We start from the raw sequence: 15,766 nt of genomic DNA on the forward strand, positions 1-15,766 counted from the left end.
AGGATCTCAGATCACTCTTACAGCTATGAGAGAGTACTCACTCTTGGTAGAGACACGTTTGATCCATTGCACCCCAAGCTTTGCACTAGGCACAATGGCACTGAGGACTGAGCACTGTAACAGGAGTCAGAGCCCTGCATTCTGGCTCCGATGAAATCTCCCCATACAGCACCCTGAAGAATATTTTCCGTCGTCCCATTAGACTGTAAGAACAATGAGGGCAGGGACTATCTCTAGTGAATGATGTCTAGCTCAAGCCTGGCAGAAGGTAAGTCCCAACAAAAGTTTTGGTGAATACATGAATGAATAGGTTTTTCAGTTTTAACATCTGAGAAAATGAGGACACAGGATAGATCGGTGGTTTCCAAATCATACAGTGAGAAACTTTACAAAGTTGCACTGTAGCCCAGCCTACCAACCCAAGCCTCTCTACCCTTGAGTCTCTCTGTAGGATTTCATTTGATGAAAGAATTCCAAGGCTATTTTGAGAAATACTAAAGTAGATGGTTTCTAAGGCCTCTTCTAACTCTGACTTCTTTTTATTCTAAGTAGATAAGAATGCACATAATAGAGGCTATAAAGTTGTTGACTTAACCAATCACTGCTGAACAGTAAATTGATGCTACAGTATTGGGGTCCACAGGGCCCAGCTGGCTTACAGAATTCTTTATACAAAACTCACAAGTAGGCTTCAGAAGAGGGACCCCTTGTTCCCTAAAGATGTGTGTAATTTCACATGTCATTGTGTCTCAGTTAGGAGAGCTAATGGCTGTGCTTAACAGACATGCATGCGGTGACTGACAGAACACTACAGAAAAGTCTAGCATTTCAGTGGTTCAAGTAAGTAAATGGTCTAACCTGTTATAAGAAGTCTAGAGGCAGGGGGGCCCAAGGCTGGTGCATTTGTTCAAAGAAGACGTCAAGATCCAAGCTGCTTCTAGCATGTGGCTTTTTTCTAAATGGTCCCCAGACAGTTGCTTCATCCTGGGCATTGCATCTGCTTTTTAGCAAGAAGAGAGGGTACTGTGGTCAGGGGTTGGGAGTGAGGGTGAGTGGGAGGGAAAATCAGAGTGGTATCAGTGGAATCTGTTTTTTTTCATTGGAAAAGTCAGTTTTTCAAAGGCCCTACTTAGTACTTCATTTTATTGGCTAGAATTATATTGTGTGGTCCATGTGTCCTGGACAAAGACCCAGGAAATGGAGTTTCATAACTGTGTGATTGAAACTGGTATTCTGTTAACAAGGAAAAGCGGACAATAGGTAACCGTTAATATTTACCATAATTATTAATTTTGATGCCTGTGTGTGTGTGTGTGTGTGTGTGTGTGTGTGTGTTTTAGTTTTGCAAAACCAAACAAAAACCCTTCACAGAAAGGGTTCATATTAAAGAAAATGTAGGAGACTTTGCAGGGAAAAATGAGGAAGACATTAGAGTAGGAGAGACCATGTGTGCCACCAACAGCCCTGGGTGGAGGACTGGCAGGTGACCACCACTGCTGCCCCCCACGGAGTCCCATGGCCCCTGGTCCCTGAGCTCAGGGCTGCGCTTCAGCTTCTTGTTTCTCTTCTCCCTGCTTCCTAGCTCCAAACAGCCCCTGGGACATTGGTGCAGTCAGGGGCCAGGCTGGTGAGACCCCTCCTTTCACAAAGGCTGTTGTCCTCTGACCCGAAGTCCCCCACCAGGACTTGATTATCAGAGCTGATGAGCAAGGACCCCACCCTGAGGGGCCAGAATCGAACCAGCTGTTTCAGCCTTTCCCACAGACTCTTCTCTCCTCTCATGGTCCTTCCATCTTCCCCAGGAGGAGTGAACTGATGGTCCACACTTTGTTTCCAGGAGCAGCAGAGGCCGTTCCCAAGGCGCGTGGGGGCCTTGCCATGTTCCTGTGGTCCTCACTCGCAGGCAGAAGGAAGCGAGGGTGGAAGGACTCCACGCGGGGCTCTTCACAGCCACCCCAACAGGACTACAGGGCCCTGCGGGACCGCTGCCTGCGGGACCACTGCCTCTTTGAGGACAGCAGCTTCCCGGCCACCAGGAGCTCCATCGGCTGTGGGCCCCTGCTTAGGAAGCTGCCACCGCGCCTGCAGTGGAGGAGACCCCCGGTAAGGGTGGCAGGGGCTGTGAACAGTCACAAGATGTGGCAGTGCCCAGGGCTGGGGGCTCAGGACTCGTGGTGAACAGGTCTCAGAAGCATAGGGGGAAAAGTGCTTTTCCTATTCTCTACTCTCCACTCAACACATCAAATGCTTCTGACACCAAATTGTGTGAAAGACCCCTCCCACCAGGCAGTCTTCAGTGGGTGCCAGCTGAGTGTCCTCTAATTCAGTCCAGTTCTGACATTATCTACCTTGCCACTGCTTCGGATCTCACGGGTTGAGGGCTCAGTCTTTTTTTTTTTCAGAATTCCTTTATGCTAATGTAATTGAAATGGAGACACTTCTGTACTTCCGTCCAGGATTTCTAATTGTAGAGACATATGGCTTTGGGGGTTTCAGGGAAGCAACTGTAGTCCAGCTGTTTCCTTATCTGCTCTAGCTCAAACCGGCCTAACCTGCTAGTGGAGCATACTCACCCTCAGTACTTGTTTTTGTACTCAGAGAGGTGGGTCCATGTGATGTAGGAACTGCATGACAAACCCGCTGGTCCTTGGAGCCTGGGGACGAACGAGTCTGTAATGCAGACCTCACCTGGGGTCTCCTGCAGGCGGTGATCTTGACGTGTGTAAGATTCCAAGTCTCTGAGGGGTTGCTTCACACTCTCGGAGCATGGCAGACATGGCCTGCTTGCAGAATCTGTGGAGTCTTCTGGGAACTGAAGGGCTCAGTCTCGTAAGGCTGGTGTCTACTTTGAACCTGTGTTTTTGACCCCTGGACTACAGTTCAGTATTACCATGATCCACTCCTTGGGTCCTCTTAATTTGTTAGTGAGATTCATGGGCTCAGGGAAACACTTTATTTATTTATTTATTTATTTTATATATATTTTTTTATTTTTTAAATTTTTTTAAATTTTTTTATTTTTTTATTTTTTTTTTAATTTTATTTATTTATTTTTATTATAAAGGATATCTTGAACAACCAGATGGAAGATACAGGGAGAGGTGTGTAGGAAGGGGACATGGAATTTCTGTGTCCCCTCTGGGAACCTCCATGTTCTCAGCTGTCCAAAAGCTCCACAAACCTTGGATTTCAGGGCGTGGGGTGGCGGGGCGTTATAGAGGCTTCATTACAAAGGCACAATCGGTTAAATCATTGCATTTGGTCATCAACTCAACCTTCAGCCTCTCTTCACTCTGTAGAGGTCCTGGAGAATGATGTTGAAGTGCCCTTAGTCTTTTCAGTGACCAACCCCTATCCTGAATCTACCTAGGGAGACCCCAGCCTCTCATTAGCATGCAAAAGACATTCATCAGCTTGTTGGTGATTCCAGGGGTTTCAGGAACTAAACATGATGGAACAGGAGAAAGATCAAACATATATTTCACAGTATCACACCAGTCTTATTCATGTCATTAATCCCCAAGAGATGGGAATTGGGTAAGTTCTCACATTCCCATTTTCCAGTTGGAAGAGACCAGGAACCTAAGAGTGGTCTAAGAGGTGACTAATCTCCCAGGTCCTGACTGGAAATACACAAGGCAGCTGCAACCACAAATAGATCAAGGTTCTTTTTGGCCTCAACTGAAATGGCAAGTCATCCTGAGTCACAGCCAATGCCATCTGCTCAAGAGACAAGTTTCCATTTTTTCCAGCCCCCCCAAATCAGGCTCATGAAACCTGTCAATTAAGAAGCTATTAATCATTTTACGAAAGTGTTCCTCATTTTATAAGCTGTATCAACAATTCCTTTAAGAGGCAACAACTTTCTTCAAATGTCATATGTGTCCCCCAAACATGACTTACACACAGGATTTCAGGAACAGAGCTAGGGAACAGAGTGATGTCAATCCGTGCTATGGATTCTTCTCCTTTATGTTCCCTACTCAGTTGTCATCATTTCTACCTTTAGCCCGAGGCTTATGAAATCCCTAGTATGTATAGAATTCCTAAGGATCCTCCTAACCTAGATAGCAGTCAAGATTCTACTTCTTTTAGAAAATCTTGGAAACGCTGACATAGAGACTCTGTCACATGCCTGATCCTTGGGGGAGTCATAGCCATGCAAAGACAGAGGGAATCAGTTGCCATGGAGGAGAGACCACCTTGGTCTTTCCACCCCCATCCAACCCACATCTCAGCATGAAAGACCAAGAGTCCATGAGGGAGAAGAAAGAGAAGCAGTCTTCTCTAGGAAAAGTGAGACTCCCCCTGAAAAAGGCGTTTTCATTTTTAATTGAAATTTCAAGAAAAAGCACTTTTGGAACAAGTGCTGTTTTTCCGTATTCACACAGAGTTCTCCAGGGCTCTGATCTTTGTGAACTGTAAGAAGGACTGAGAAGTACAATGGACAGAATCTATATCCCAGATTTTTCTGGGACAGCAGTGATTTCACAACTTTGTCCTGTGAAGTTCAGTTGTAGGAAATGGGAAATCACAGTCACTGTAGCTCCTGGAGGGTCCTTTGTTCTTGATCATAATGACAATTCTGTCTGTCCCTCCAGGAGCTGCATAGCAACCCCCAGTTCTATTCTGCCAAGGTTAAACGGCTGGATTTGTGCCAGGGAGTGGTAGGTAAGTCTGAAAGCCTGGCTCTACCAACCCAGGGGTGGTAAGCAGGGGACTCCAGAGATCCCAAATGAGGAGGGACAGGTAGGTCACAAAGGTCACTCAGCGGCAATCTCCACCTAACTGCACTTGGATGAATTAAGTCCTGTGCTGGAAGTTTATAGAAATCTGTCCTCTCGAGATGTGTGGAAATGTCACACTTTGCCCAAGCCCCCAAATATCAGTTTATAGGTCTAAATTTTGTTTGAGGAAAATGTACCCTTTATTTCATTCCCTATGGTGGGTCCTTGGGACACCAGCGATTAGACTCTCTAGAGTCCAAGCAGGCCTATCATCAAGTTGGCTTTTTGAAAGAGTAAATGATATGGAAGGAACACATACACATACAATGATACCCATTATGCAGATGGGAAAATGGGTCCTGAAGAGATAAGACTTTCTCTGAAGAACATAGATCAATTTTAGAGATAGGATTTAGAAAAAGTTGGTTGTGGCTGAGTCCAAATTCCTGAGGATGGGACATTTAGGAAGCTGAAAGTTGATCCAATAATGTGGCTCAGTTATTGATGTCAAGTTCAGATTCCAAGCAATGTTCCCTATCCGCTGCTCTGGTCCCTCACTGTACCCATTCTTAGTCTATAATTCCCATCTCTTAAACTAGGCTAAGCCCAGAGAGGACAGCACTTGGGATTGGGCGAGTTTTACACGCAAGACATCCTCAGTAGGCACATGCAGATGCTGGCAGAATGCGCATGCGTGTACAGATTCCCGCAGCTACAGTGTGCTCTCTGGCGCAGGAGACTGCTGGTTCTTGGCTGCTCTGCAGGCGCTGACTTTGCACCAGGACATCTTGAGCCGGGTTGTTCCCCTGAATCAGAGTTTCACAGAGAAGTATGCTGGCATCTTCCAGTTCTGGGTGAGTGTCTTCCTGGTGCCTCAGCCTGAAGGGGGCCTTTGGAAACAGGGCCCACTGAAGAGCCATGCCTTTGCCTCTGGGCTACCTTCCAGGGCAGTCCCCATTCACCAGTGGGCACTATCTCCCTCCAGTTCTGGCACTTTGGGAAATGGGTTCCTGTGGTGATAGATGACCGACTGCCTGTGAATGAGGCTGGCCAGCTGGTGTTCGTCTCCTCTACCTACAAGAACTTGTTCTGGGGAGCTCTTCTGGAAAAGGCCTATGCCAAGTAAGACAACCACTAGGCATATCCCCCTCTTTGTCTTCTTTTTCTCTCTCTCTCAGTGTTGAGGGAAGGGACTAGAATCAAGCAAAGCTTATGAGGCGAGTTTCTGAGGCATGCCTTGGCCAACGCAGAAGTGAAAACATACTTAAGGTGTTTATATGGGGGGTCACCTCATCTGAAGAAGTATTCAGAAATTTTATCTTTCCCTAATGGATGGAGGTGTTTAAGGAACTCTTAGTAGACATTCTTTCTTTTTATCCTGGTAGAAAGGAAGGAATAGCAGATATGTGCCAAAGAACAAGCGAGTAATGGTTCACTGCTCACTTGGGCTAGCCCATCTGTCGTACAAATGCCCTTGCCTTTTCTTCTCATGTTAATTCCTTCTCTGGGCAGGCTTTCTGGTTCCTATGAAGACTTGCAATTTGGACAGGTGTCTGAAGCCTTTGTGGACTTCACTGGAGGGGTGACAATGACCATCAACCTGGCAGAGGCCCCTGGCAACCTCTGGGACATCCTAACCCAAGCTACCTACAGCAGAACTCTCATTGGCTGCCAGACTCATCTAGGGGTGAGAGTGGGATGCATGGTGGCAGCCTCTCCTGCTGCCATCCCCTCATCCACCAGCTGTTTGTCTCCTGTGTGGGTCCCAGGGCTTCTGCCCCATCCCATACCTAGAGTCCTGGTGTTCAAACACCAGAGCTGAGTCCTGAGGACAGACAGGGCAGCAGTAGAATAAATATGGTATTCAGGGAGGTGACAATTATTAAATATCAATTTTGCGCATGGCACTTACACGTTCAATTTAACTACAACAAAGAACTCAGAGCCAGGGTAGGAAGTCCTTAGTTCAGCCCTGGCTCAATGATCCATGTAACCTCACACAGTGATTTAGCAATTGATCTAAGTTTGTCCTCTGTAAAATGTAGGTTCTTATCACTTCCAAGTGGCACATTTGTTATTGAGAAGGTCAAATGAGACTGTGGATTGTGAAGTTTTGGAAATTGTCGTGATGTACCGTGTCATGAGTCTCTTCCACTGCTCTCCAAAAACCACTGCTCCAGTCAAGTCCATTCCAGGCATCCCATGACTCCTGGAATAAGCTGCACACAACTAAGGACTGACTGGGGTGTCTTTTTTGTCTTGCAGAAGGTGAGGGTGCAGGAGAACGGGCTGGTGGATGGCCATGCCTATACTCTCACAGGAATCAGGAAGGTGGGGTGAACTAGGTCCCTCATTTCCCTCTCAGCCTCCTGCTTCTCTCCCAGGGCTTCTTACTAAGGCCATGGCTCATCTTGGTGAATGTTATCTGTGCCCAATCTTGGAGTGAGGTGGGAATAAAGTCTCTGGTAGATGCTCCAGGGCCTGCCAAAACTGATGGTGGACTCCCAGGAACTCTGTACCTATTTTCTGGTGTAAAATGTTGGGTCTAAGCTTTGCTACTCTCAATGCATCATCCCAGACTCTCCCAATGGGTCACCCCTTAGCCAATCAGCCATCTAGCTCTGCTGTGCTTCACAACACTTCCTTTAACTTCATTTCACTAGATGGCTGATGGCGGACTTCGTTCTGGTTCTTCCTTCCCAGGTTACTGCTTCTCTCTCACATGCTGCTTTCCAACAATCTTCCAAGTTCTTCCAATTGATATTTGTCTTTTGAGCTCCACTGTGCACTGAGAAGAAGGATCAGACCGGGATTCTGGCCACAAATTACGTACTGTCAAATATGGAGACAACCCATACCTGAGAAGGATAAGGAAGCAAAGTAAAAATGGAGAGAAGAGGGCATACAGGGAAGACTTTGGGGGCTCAGAGGTAGAAGAGAAGACATTAACCAATTGACTTGGAGAGAAGTCAGAAAAGGATAGAAGAGGTAGCATGGGTTGGCTCCCTCAAGATGGGTAGATCCATATGAAAGAGAAAGTCATTGTGGAGGAGGGAGCTGCATGGGCAAAGCATGGAGATAAGAAATCAGTGGGGTCAATCTTAAAGATCCTCTGACATTATCTTGAGAGTCAGACCCCCAAAGACCTCCAGCTTCCTTTGACTGTTTCACATTTTTTACACTCAACTCATATATAACTTCATCCTTCTTCTTGATCGCCAACAGCCATGACCTTTCATTTATTTTTGTATTTATTTAACAAATTTATATAGCACTTGCTTTGTGCTAAATACTATTCTAGATGTTGGGCTACATAAATCTAATCTCTGCCTTCATCTTTACATGGTCTTCTCCTTCTGTGTCTTCTCCCTTTCTCTTAGAATAATAATCTTTGGATTTAGGACCCTATGTCCTAATCCAGGATGCTCTCATCTCAAGATGCTTCCAAACAGTATCACATTCATGTTCCAGGTGGTCAAATGCTTTGGGGATCCACCATGCAAGCCACCACTATATGTGTGACTATTAGCTTCATTTTACAGATCCAGAAGCTGAGAGACAGGAGGTTAAATCATTGGTCCTGGGTCCCATAGCTAGCAAGTGCAAGTAGCAGGGCCATTTTCTCCTTTACCAACTCTTTAGGTCTTTGATTTTTCCTTTGCAAGTTCTCAGCTGCAGGCCTGAGTCTCACCCAGATATCTGGAACACTTGGCACTTAGCCCAGCCACTAAACCGTTTCTCATTTTGTGTAGGTGACCTGCAAATATGGACCCGAATATCTAGTGAAGCTACGGAACCCCTGGGGGAAGGTGGAATGGAAAGGAGACTGGAGTGACAGGTTTGGACTGTTGGGGAGTGGGAAGAATCAGGCAGGTGAAGGCTGCAAAGGAGGATGCCATTTGCACAGAAATTCAGATGTGTGCTTCCTTTGGCATCAGGCTGAATCAAAAGGTTTTAGAGTGTGAAACTCAATCTCTCACATATATAAGATGCTTTATGGTATGTAGGTCACTTTCTCTTTTGTTAGAATAATTAAAGTGAAGGTTCATTGAGAACTAGAGCTATGCTAAATCCTTTGATCTCTTACTACCTAATTCAGTTTCCCCAGACAGTGCTATATAAAGTCGGTAGTTGCATCCCCACTTTACTATTGGAAAAACAGATGCATAGATGAAGATTTGCCTCAGGTCACATAGCATCATGGCTCAATGAAGGTCTATGGTGCCTTAGTCTAGCCTTCTATCTCTGGAGTGGTCCAATGCATTCTTGTGCTTGTTGAGTCAAAGGTAGAGAAATTGGAATTGATAGCTACTGTTTGGTTCCGTTAGTGACCTCCAGGCATCCTGACTGAAAGTCTACATTTGGGTTGTTTCTGCCTTAAGGAAGCCTGAAAGAAATGTGGGTTTTATAGGCTACAGACTGGGTATAGGGCACAGGTAGAAGGGGAGGCCAAGTGTGAGAGACCACACCCCTGTCATTATGAAGAATTGTCATTTTTAACCCTGTGTGACACTACAGAGTACACAAACATGTTCATATCTGCATTAAACTTGACCATTTTTATAGGTGAATGTGAAGACTTGGAAAAGAAAGTTGAATTTTACTCCTGATGGTGTGTGCTGCTTTGAATGAATTGACAGAAGTGACAGAGGAACTGGGTCTATATGGAAAAATGTCACCCCAAAAAATCCTTAAATTCTAAAGTGCTACAGAAATATATCTTCGTAGTGTTGGTCGTGATTCCTCATTTCATAGAACAAGAACAAACATTATAGATAGTTGATGGGCAAAATTATAGTTTTGTTACTTTCTGTCTGTATCATCTCAGGCAAGTTTCATAATTTTTCTGAACTAGAGGTGTGACAAAGATTAAATGAAGGATGGACTTTTATTCCACAATGTTTCATCAGCTGCTAATCCCATCCAGTGTATTTTCCATTTCAAATATTATATTTTTCAGCTCTAGATATTCCACTTCTAAATTTCCCATTTCTTCCCTCATTGTGTCTGTATTTTCTTTTACATCCTTGAGAATATGGAGTGTGTTTATAATAGCTATCTTCACGTCCCTATTTGTTAACTCCATCTTCTCTCTCATTTCTACATTGGTTCCTACTGACTGTTTTTATTCCTGGTCAGGGGTCACTTTTCTGCTTCTTCATGTGACCAGTAGTTTTTTTATTGGGTGCTAGACATTGTAAATTTTAGTTTCTGAATGTGGAATTCTATTGTATCCCTTTAAAATGTGTTGGGCTTTTTCTGCCAGGTAGTCACATTGCTTAGGGCTCATTCTGATACTTTGAAGTTTTCAAGCACTTGTAGTGCTTTTTATTTCAGTGATGATTTGACCCCATTACTAAGTTGAAGACCCTCTGGAATCTCTAGTAAAGACTTTATGTTTTCAAAAGAGTCTTTAAACTCTGGCTGTTGAAAATTCACATGATTCCCTGCTCTGTGTCACCTCTGGGAATTGCTCTGTCTACAGACCAGTCTTATGCAGTGTCACTTAAAAGAAGCACAGATAAACTTTCAACCACAGCTCAAGGGAACCCCTGTGAAGTTTTCTGGAGCTTCTTTATGGAGTCCCTTCCTCGAGGCACTTTGCCCAGTACATTCTAGCTGCCTTGGTTTCCTGAAACTCCGGACTCTGTCTTCTCCATTCAGCTGGAGAATATATTCCACTGTGCTGGAAATTTCCTTCAGGAAGAAGGTGATGTGAGAGCTCAGGCTGTTGGCTTCCCTCCTCCCAGGATCTTAGTCCTGTGCTGACTGCTGCCCAGTGTCTGAAAATCATTTCTTATATTTTGTCCTACTTTGGGTCATTTACAGTAGGAGGCCAATATAGGACAGCTTTGCTCTTTCATGGCCAGAAATAGAAGTTCAGTATGATGGGCTTTGAAAATAAGCAACTGCAGACTCAAATGCCAGCTCTGACATTGAAGAGTTTTGTGACTTCAAGCAAGTGACTTAATCTCTCTTAATCTTAGTTGCCTAATCTCTAAAATGGAGATAGATGTCTCTCTGTCAAAGTTGTTGTTAGCCTTAAGTGATGTTAGCCTTAAGTGAAATAAAGTATGTCAAGAACCTAGCCTGGTGCTTGGCTTAGAGTAAGTGATTGATTAATGTTACATGTTAATCTTATAATGCAGAATGCAAGATTTAGTCATCTGCAAAACAGTCTGAAAATAATTCTAAATGATGACACCACAGAGCATTTACTAAAGAATTTCTGGCATGCTCTTTGCAATCTTGTCATTCCCCATGAAAATGTATCTTTTCTATTTTCAGTTCAAGAACATGGGAGCTGCTGAGCCCCAAGGAGAAGATTCTGCTTCTGAGGAAAGATAATGATGGAGAATTCTGGTATTTGACTTGGGGATTTGGGACAAATGCCCTGGCTTACATCCAGCAAATATTTTCTGGGTGCCTCATGTATGCCAGGGATCTCATATAAAGAAGTCAGTAAGACATACTCCCTTAAGGGGCTTGCAGTCCAGCAGGGCCAAAAGCTGAGGTAAATCTTATCACAGTCCCTGTGATAAGAACAACACTGAACAACAACACACATAGACGCCAACTCTGTGGTTCCCAGTTTTTATGAGAAGACCTTTCATTGGAGGCCACCAAACAAAGGGACAGGTGGCAAGTTCAAATTCTGCTCCCTGATCAGCTAGCAGGGGAAGATTTTAAGCAGCCCAGGGTAAGGGGAAACAGGGTTGGTTAGTTGTAGCCAGAGTCTGTATGCAGGTCCAGGTGGAAGGTGAGTCTCTGCTCCGTCCACTTGCTGACAGCACCCTTCCCTTCTACTCTAGGTCTACCATGCACTATTCTCCTGCAGACTCCATTATTCTCCCTTGGAGACTTTTGATTCCATCCAGTTCAAAGGTCATTTTAGGGCAAGTCCTAGGGTTCTGCACCTGCAGCCTAAGAAAAACTTAAATATATTTAGGAATAGGGAAGGTGGCATTTTAAGGGCAGGACCTCAGGCACAGGACCAGCATGTGCTCTGAGCAGGGCTTGGGGGTGGCTGCCTCTCTGGCCTCCATTCTGCTCTCTGCTCAGTGTCCTCAACACAGGGTTTAGCTTTCCTGTCCTGAAAAGGAGATGAAGAAGGAATGACTACAGAGACTTGCCAAATAACAAGCCTCCTGATCTGGGCCCTGCAGAGCGGAGTCACACTATCCCAGCCACCCCAAAGCTACCTCTCGAGGCAGCCCAAGTGTGCGCTGCTGCTCCTTGAGTCTCACAGAGCCCCCTTGGCAGCCCACCCTTTCTGTTTACCTCAGCCCAAGTCCCATGGACTGCTGGTCTCCCCTGACCTGTCCACACAGCTGCAGCGCCTTGCTTTTGAAGATCTTTTACTGCAGATTCTATCACTTCTACTCTGCGGATGAGTAGACTGAGCCCCAGACAGCATATGCAGCAGGACTCAGAGCGCAGTTAGCATGTGGGGGTGAAGCTCTTAATTAACGACTGGGAACTGACCTACACAATTTATCTTGAATATCATAAGTCAATTGACTGGTTGTGAACACCTCAATTTGCTTTTGTCACTGTCACACAGAAGCGGGACCATTATCTTCAGTAAGCCATGTGCAATGAGGCTAACAGCCAGAGGGCAGGGGTTTCCTGGGGCTCCACCTCCCCTGATGGACCCTCACACTGATCAGGCTGGCCCCCCTCCTGCATCCAGGACCTGCTGGACTCTGCACAGAGCAGGGAGGATGATGGGTCCTGGGTCTGGGAGAGGATGGGGTGCCCAGACCAAGGCCCCATCCCTGCTTCTTGGTCCTCAGGACAGAGCATCATCTCACTCGTCTGTGCTGTTTCCGCCTCTTTTCAGGATGACACTGCAGGACTTTAGAGCACATTTTGTGCTTCTGGTCATCTGCAAACTGACCCCAGGTCTGTTGAGCTTGGAGGTGGGCCAAAAGTGGATGTACACCATGCGAGAGGGAAGATGGGAGAAGGGGAGCACAGCCGGAGGCCGGATGAAGTCCCCATGGCGAGGTGGGCACGCAGCGGGCTCTTGGACTTGGGGTGTCACGTGGGGGGTGGTGCAGACAGCCCTGCACATGTGGCTGAGGAGGAGGGAGCCCTGCTTGTCAGCCGCCCACTCCAGTCCCGGGATGCGTCCATAGGGAAGAGGGGGCACCTTTGGCCCTAGTTTCCAGAGACGCATAGTCCTCTTTGCCGGGCTGTCAGCTGTGGGTCTGCAGCTCTCCAGAGGGGTGCCTCTTCTGATCCACAAGACTGGCACACAGGCATGCAGGTATGGTCACTGAATAGGTGAAATCAGTTTTGGGATAAGGCCACGGATGCTCAAAATAACCACCTCATGATGGGCAGGATTCAAATAGTAATCACATCCCAGGTATCAGGTGTTCCCCACTGGAGTCTGATGGGGACTCAGAACCAGGGCTCCCGGGCTCTCCTGTTAGAAGAGAAAAACGTGCCTAAATTCTTGGGATGGGAGGTTGGTGGCCATGTCCCTTCTTCTGTGATGGAGGTGGTGGGTCTCCCTTTTGAAGGAAAGATCTCTGGGTCTGATCTCAGTGGGGAAGGGCAGCTGTAGCTCTGGTGTCCCCTCCCACCACCATATCCCCTGATGACTGAATCTGTCCTTAGGCTAAGGCTTCACCTCTGCCAAAGTGTGAAGGCTGCTGGGATCTTGGGCATGCTCTCCTCAGCAAATTGACACAGTCACTTATTCAAGCAGCAGGTGTTCATGGGGCGTGATGTCTGGGCCAGGCTTTGCTGGGCAAAGGGGCAACAGCATAGGAACAACTCTGGGCAGGTGTGCGTAGGAGAACCTGAGGTGGAAGAGCAGGGGGTGAACGGGACACCAAGCTGAGGATGAAGGGTCTCTGCTCTGTCCAGACGGACCTGAGATGTGAAGCCTGGTGCAGGTGTCCTCAGATATGAACCTCTGGGTGGTTTGGGAAGCCAGATGATAGTGGAACCAGGGTCCTCTTCTCACCTTGCTGTGTTTTGCCCAGACACATTTTGGAAAAATCCACAGTTCCTGCTGTCTGTCTGGAGGCCTGAGGAGGGGAGGCAGTCCCTGAGACCCTGCAGAGTGCTGGTGTCCCTGCTCCAAAAGCCCAGGCACAGATGCCGCAACCGGAAGTCTCGCCTGGCCATTGGCTTCTACCTCTTCAGCGTAGGTGGCCCCTGGGACCTAAGGGTGTGAGGTCCAGCATGGGGTCTCCAACAGCTACCACTTCTTCCTCGTCCCTGTCCTCTTAGCTCTCCGTCCCTGTCCTTGGGGTTGGGTTTATGTCCTGACTCTGTGTTTAGGAATATGCAATCTAGAACAAGTCACATCCTCGCACTTGAACATCAGTTTCTCCACCTGCAATATGGGGTCCATGAAGTTAATGTAAAGGGTTGCACAAAAGAAGACCGTGTGGTTATTGTGCTTTTCACAGTGCCTGGCTCATAGATAGAGTTGACTCCTTTTCCTCTCCCAGGCAGCCAGGGATTCCTTCCCTCAGGCTTTGTCCCAATTTCCTACCAGCAATCAAAGTGCCCAAGGGAGGAAGGGGCCCCCGGAAGATGTCTTCTGTGTCAGATTCCATCAGGGTTTGGGGTCTTTCAGTAACTTATTAGAGTTTTTTTTTTTCTTTGTTTTTCAGATAAGCAAGGTGAGGTCCACACTTGACCTTGACCAGAAGTCCTAGTTTGGACTGATGCCTAGTTTTTGACTAAGCCACTGTGAGACTGGCTTTGACTGTAGCATCCTATGCAAGAAGCTGAGAATGTCAGTGATGTCAGTGGATAATGCCAACTGTGAATGCACGCGTGAGTGCATGTGCGTGTGTGTGTGTTTTTATTTAAGGATCCTAAGAAATCCTTACACTTCTATAAGGAAATCTCAGCCTAGCACAGAACCAATAAATTTGAGAATTCATTAAATCCCTACATAAATACCTAGTATGAATATTGAAGGCTGCCGCAGCATAGGAAGGATGATAAATGACAACCTTGCCTGAGCTATGGAGCCCATAATAAAATAGACCTAAAACATGCAGGACATCAAGAAACCACACAACCCACCTCCTCAGGAACAAGGATAAAAGCTTGGGGAACTGGGTGTGGTAGTGCACGCCTGTAATCCCAGTGGCTTGGGAGGCTGAGACAGGAGGACCATGAGCCAAAGCCAGCCTCAGCCACTTAGCAAGGTGCTGAGCAACTCAGTGAGATCCTGTCTGTAAATAAAATACAAAAAAGGGCTGGGGATGTGGCTCAGTGGTTGAGTGCCCCTGAGTTCAATCCCCGTACCAAATAATAATAATAATAATAATAACAACAACAACAACAACAACAACAGCTTGGGGAAATGGGCATGGGGACAAGAACCACCTGGAGGCCCTGGGGAAGAAGTCTGAGGGATTCCAGCACTGGAGGGTGGCAGCTATTATTTTGTTTCCCAAGAAAACAGGAGTGAAACCCTCATTTTCTCCTGTTTTGGACTGAATCAAGCAAAAGGACTTTTATAAAGAAACCATTTTGCATTGGATCATGTTTATGGTTTTCTGTTTGTTTTTCCCTCCTGCAGGAACACGGGGTGCTCCCAAAGCTGCCTATTAGCTTGAAAAGAAGTTATTTATATTACACTTACATCTACGTAGAATTTGGGTCAATCTACAATAAAAAGTGTGAGCAAAGGAAAACTGGGAATCCCTTAAAAAGTAAAAAGGCAAAAAAAAAAAAAAAAAAAAAAGTCATAAGGGGATGAGAGAAGGCAGATGATAGTACAAGAAAAACTGAACCCGGGACGGGATCCTGGTATGACCTCTTCTTTCTCTGTAGCCTTGACTGAGAACAGGGGCAGAGGAAGTAAGAGAGAAAAGTCAGGAGAGGCAGGGAACAAAGAAAGAAAAGCAGATGACAAAGCGCATGCCCAGTGTGAGATCCAGAGCGCTGCTTCGGAGCTGCGTTCCCATCCAGTTCTCTTCTGTGGCTGTTTCTGCTGGGATGACCTGCCATGCCCAGCGCTTTGTATGTAGCTGCTGTGACGCAGTGGGAGGGATGGT

At 46.3% G+C, this 15,766-nt stretch overlaps 1 protein-coding gene across 1 annotated transcript in view; it reads left to right on the forward strand.

The window, feature by feature from the left end:
* Positions 1-243: 243 nt before the first annotated feature.
* CAPN14 (calpain 14) overlaps positions 244-15,766 on the forward strand; it is a gene marked incomplete at both ends in the record, with an annotated part of 29,428 nt that continues 13,905 nt past the window's right edge. Inside the window, 11 exons of the mRNA XM_079111594.1 lie at positions 244-268; positions 1,904-2,103; positions 4,602-4,671; positions 5,463-5,581; positions 5,713-5,849; positions 6,240-6,414; positions 6,996-7,058; positions 8,480-8,565; positions 11,016-11,090; positions 12,571-12,737; positions 13,727-13,914. Coding sequence (XP_078967720.1) covers positions 244-268; positions 1,904-2,103; positions 4,602-4,671; positions 5,463-5,581; positions 5,713-5,849; positions 6,240-6,414; positions 6,996-7,058; positions 8,480-8,565; positions 11,016-11,090; positions 12,571-12,737; positions 13,727-13,914 — 1,305 coding nt within the window. The remainder of the gene's footprint in view (positions 269-1,903; positions 2,104-4,601; positions 4,672-5,462; positions 5,582-5,712; positions 5,850-6,239; positions 6,415-6,995; positions 7,059-8,479; positions 8,566-11,015; positions 11,091-12,570; positions 12,738-13,726; positions 13,915-15,766) is intronic.

Source organism: Sciurus vulgaris (assembly GCF_902686455.1).
Source record: "Sciurus vulgaris genome assembly, chromosome: 14".
Classification (NCBI taxonomy): Eukaryota; Metazoa; Chordata; class Mammalia; order Rodentia; family Sciuridae; genus Sciurus; species Sciurus vulgaris.